General features: G+C 33.2%; 1 protein-coding gene across 1 annotated transcript; it reads right to left on the bottom strand.

Annotated features, from left to right (window-relative positions):
- Positions 1 to 415: 415 nt before the first annotated feature.
- Positions 416 to 1,663, bottom strand: LOC145048557 (putative E3 ubiquitin-protein ligase XBOS34). The gene is made up of 2 exons (XM_078997090.1): positions 1,551 to 1,663; positions 416 to 1,292 (listed from the first exon to the last, which is right to left on the bottom strand). Exon 2 carries the CDS (start codon positions 1,285 to 1,287, stop codon positions 622 to 624), a length of 666 nt encoding a protein of 221 aa, XP_078853216.1. The 5' UTR covers positions 1,288 to 1,292; positions 1,551 to 1,663; the 3' UTR covers positions 416 to 621.
- Positions 1,664 to 2,218: the final 555 nt, after the last annotated feature.

Here is a 2,218-nt window from a genome sequence, read left to right on the forward strand (position 1 = left end):
CACACAACATTCTAAAACATAATCAAACGGTTAAACTAATCAAACATCAACATCCGTGATTTAGCTGTTTAAGACGTCTAAACTCCGACAACTACAATGTAATTATTAATAAGAAATTAAACTAATTCAAAGAGTTTTGTGATACTACAACAACCCTAAAAACCTTCTAAGTTTTTGTTCATTTTTTTCCCTCGTCGTGATGCATGATCTCCTCTTAGAAAACCGACCCCCTCTATATCATCTCCAACACTTTTCATTTTTAGCTTCCTCGTCATATGGGATTTTTAGCTGGAAGATGTGCTTCTATGAGGAGAGAATTGGGCCGCTAAGATAGCCTAAAAAAACATATTTTCGGCTTTTTTTAAAAAGGCTGAAGTGGACTACAAATGGGCTGAAATAAATCCATTTTCATAGGTTGGTTTTGCTATTTTGGACGTATTTTTATTTTGCTTTTACGAGTCCCAAAAGGGCCTCAAAATGCACTAATCAATCAAAGTAATTGGTTCAAAGAAATCATACATATACAGTGAAAGAATAACTATGAGATAATACATGTATGATCAATGTAGAGGTACGTGCATGTATGTTTTTCGAAAGACTACGAGCTGATGCTTATTCGGTTTAGTTAGCATAGATCCTTAAAACTTTGTCAATCTTGGCCCGACAAACCGGGCAAATCCCTTGTTTAGATTTGATCTCACGTAAGCATGGCATACAACTAGACATATGTCCGCAAGGTACACAAGCTCCCTCAACCGGAGCTTCCCAACATACCACACATGATGCATTGCCTTTCGTGATTTGATTCACTGAAACCACATCGTTCTTGAAATCCAAAAACAAATGACTTGAAGCATTAGTGGCATGGTGTTCATTGGAACCCACATAAGGAAGTGGTGGAGCTGAAGGAACTGGTGGACAAGGGAAAGATTCGGCGTTTAAAAGTCTTTGACTGCTAGTGGGTACAGATTCAGGTAGCTCAATCTTCATGCAACCATTGCTTCTTGCTTCTGGGGTTCCAGATTCATCACCTGAGATAGATCCCCATCCATTATACTCGTTTTCAGGCTTTTCATCATATGCCCATCCATTGTAATGATTATCAGAAGGTTCATCAGCCCAATCATTGGCGACCGATACAGAACTGGTGGAACCAGGGAATGATCCCCATCCACCAAACCTTGTGTCATCTGCTGTAATACCCTGACCTTTTTGTTCACCCAATTCAGAATTTTGAGGACTTCTTCCCAACAACCTTGTAAGAAAAAACGGTGCTTTCTTCTCCATTAAATCTGCAAAAAAAAAAAAAAAAAAAAAATGAAATCAAATCAGAATGGAAAAGCCTTGAGAATATTATGGAGGATCAAGAATATCCAATGGAATTTATAATCAATTTAGGTTGTTCAGATTTGAGTAGATCGTGTTAAATAATATGAATTGATGAATTCTTTAAATATATAATAATTTCAATTGAAGATTTTCTTTAATTTGAAACCAATACTTGCAATGAATGTTATATGATATCAACAGGAAACAGTAATGGAGTATACCTCTAAACCGGCAGCTTCACGCAGACTAAAGATTTCGTGCGTCTCCTTCCAGCCACAGGTTTTGTTGGATATTACGGCCCGGCTATGATATTATTTGAATGAGATGAAAAAAAGAATACGTATAGTCGTATAGCCACTCACCCGTATCTTTTTTTTTTTTTTTTTTTTTTTATTAATAACTGACTCGTAAGGTCCCTGTGGTTTGGAGTAAAGCATGTGTTTAGTCCTTATCTCATTGATTTTAACTTAGACGTCCTTGAAGTATATTTTTGTTGAGTGTTTGATCTGACATACATAAAAAAAACTATAGTATTTTTTTTTTTTTAATTGATTCTTAGTTTATATCTTATTTTATAAAAAAGTCAATGCAAGTGAAGTCAAGAATTAAAAAACAACCTTAGAAAACAAGAAATGTAACAAGGAAACATGTGTATATATATATATATATATATATATATATATATATATATATATATATATATATATATATATATATATATATATATATATATATATATATATATATATATATATATATCCGGTAAGAAATTTTTTTTGGTAGGAAGGTAAGAAGTTTTTTTTCTACATATTTTTTTGACGAACAAAATAAATGAATCACTAGATGATTCATTTGTAAGATGATTCATAAGAAAAAATTCCCCAAAAAA

The sequence above is a fragment of the Lactuca saligna genome, chromosome 5 (genome assembly GCF_052625555.1).
Source record: "Lactuca saligna cultivar CGN05327 chromosome 5, ASM5262555v1, whole genome shotgun sequence".
In the NCBI taxonomy this organism is placed as follows: domain Eukaryota; kingdom Viridiplantae; phylum Streptophyta; class Magnoliopsida; order Asterales; family Asteraceae; genus Lactuca; species Lactuca saligna.

Coding starts and splice junctions, on each gene's coding strand:
- LOC145048557 (XM_078997090.1), bottom strand. CDS start 1,287: ATGGAGAAGAAAGCACCGTTTTTTCTTACAAGGTTGTTGGGAAGAAGT.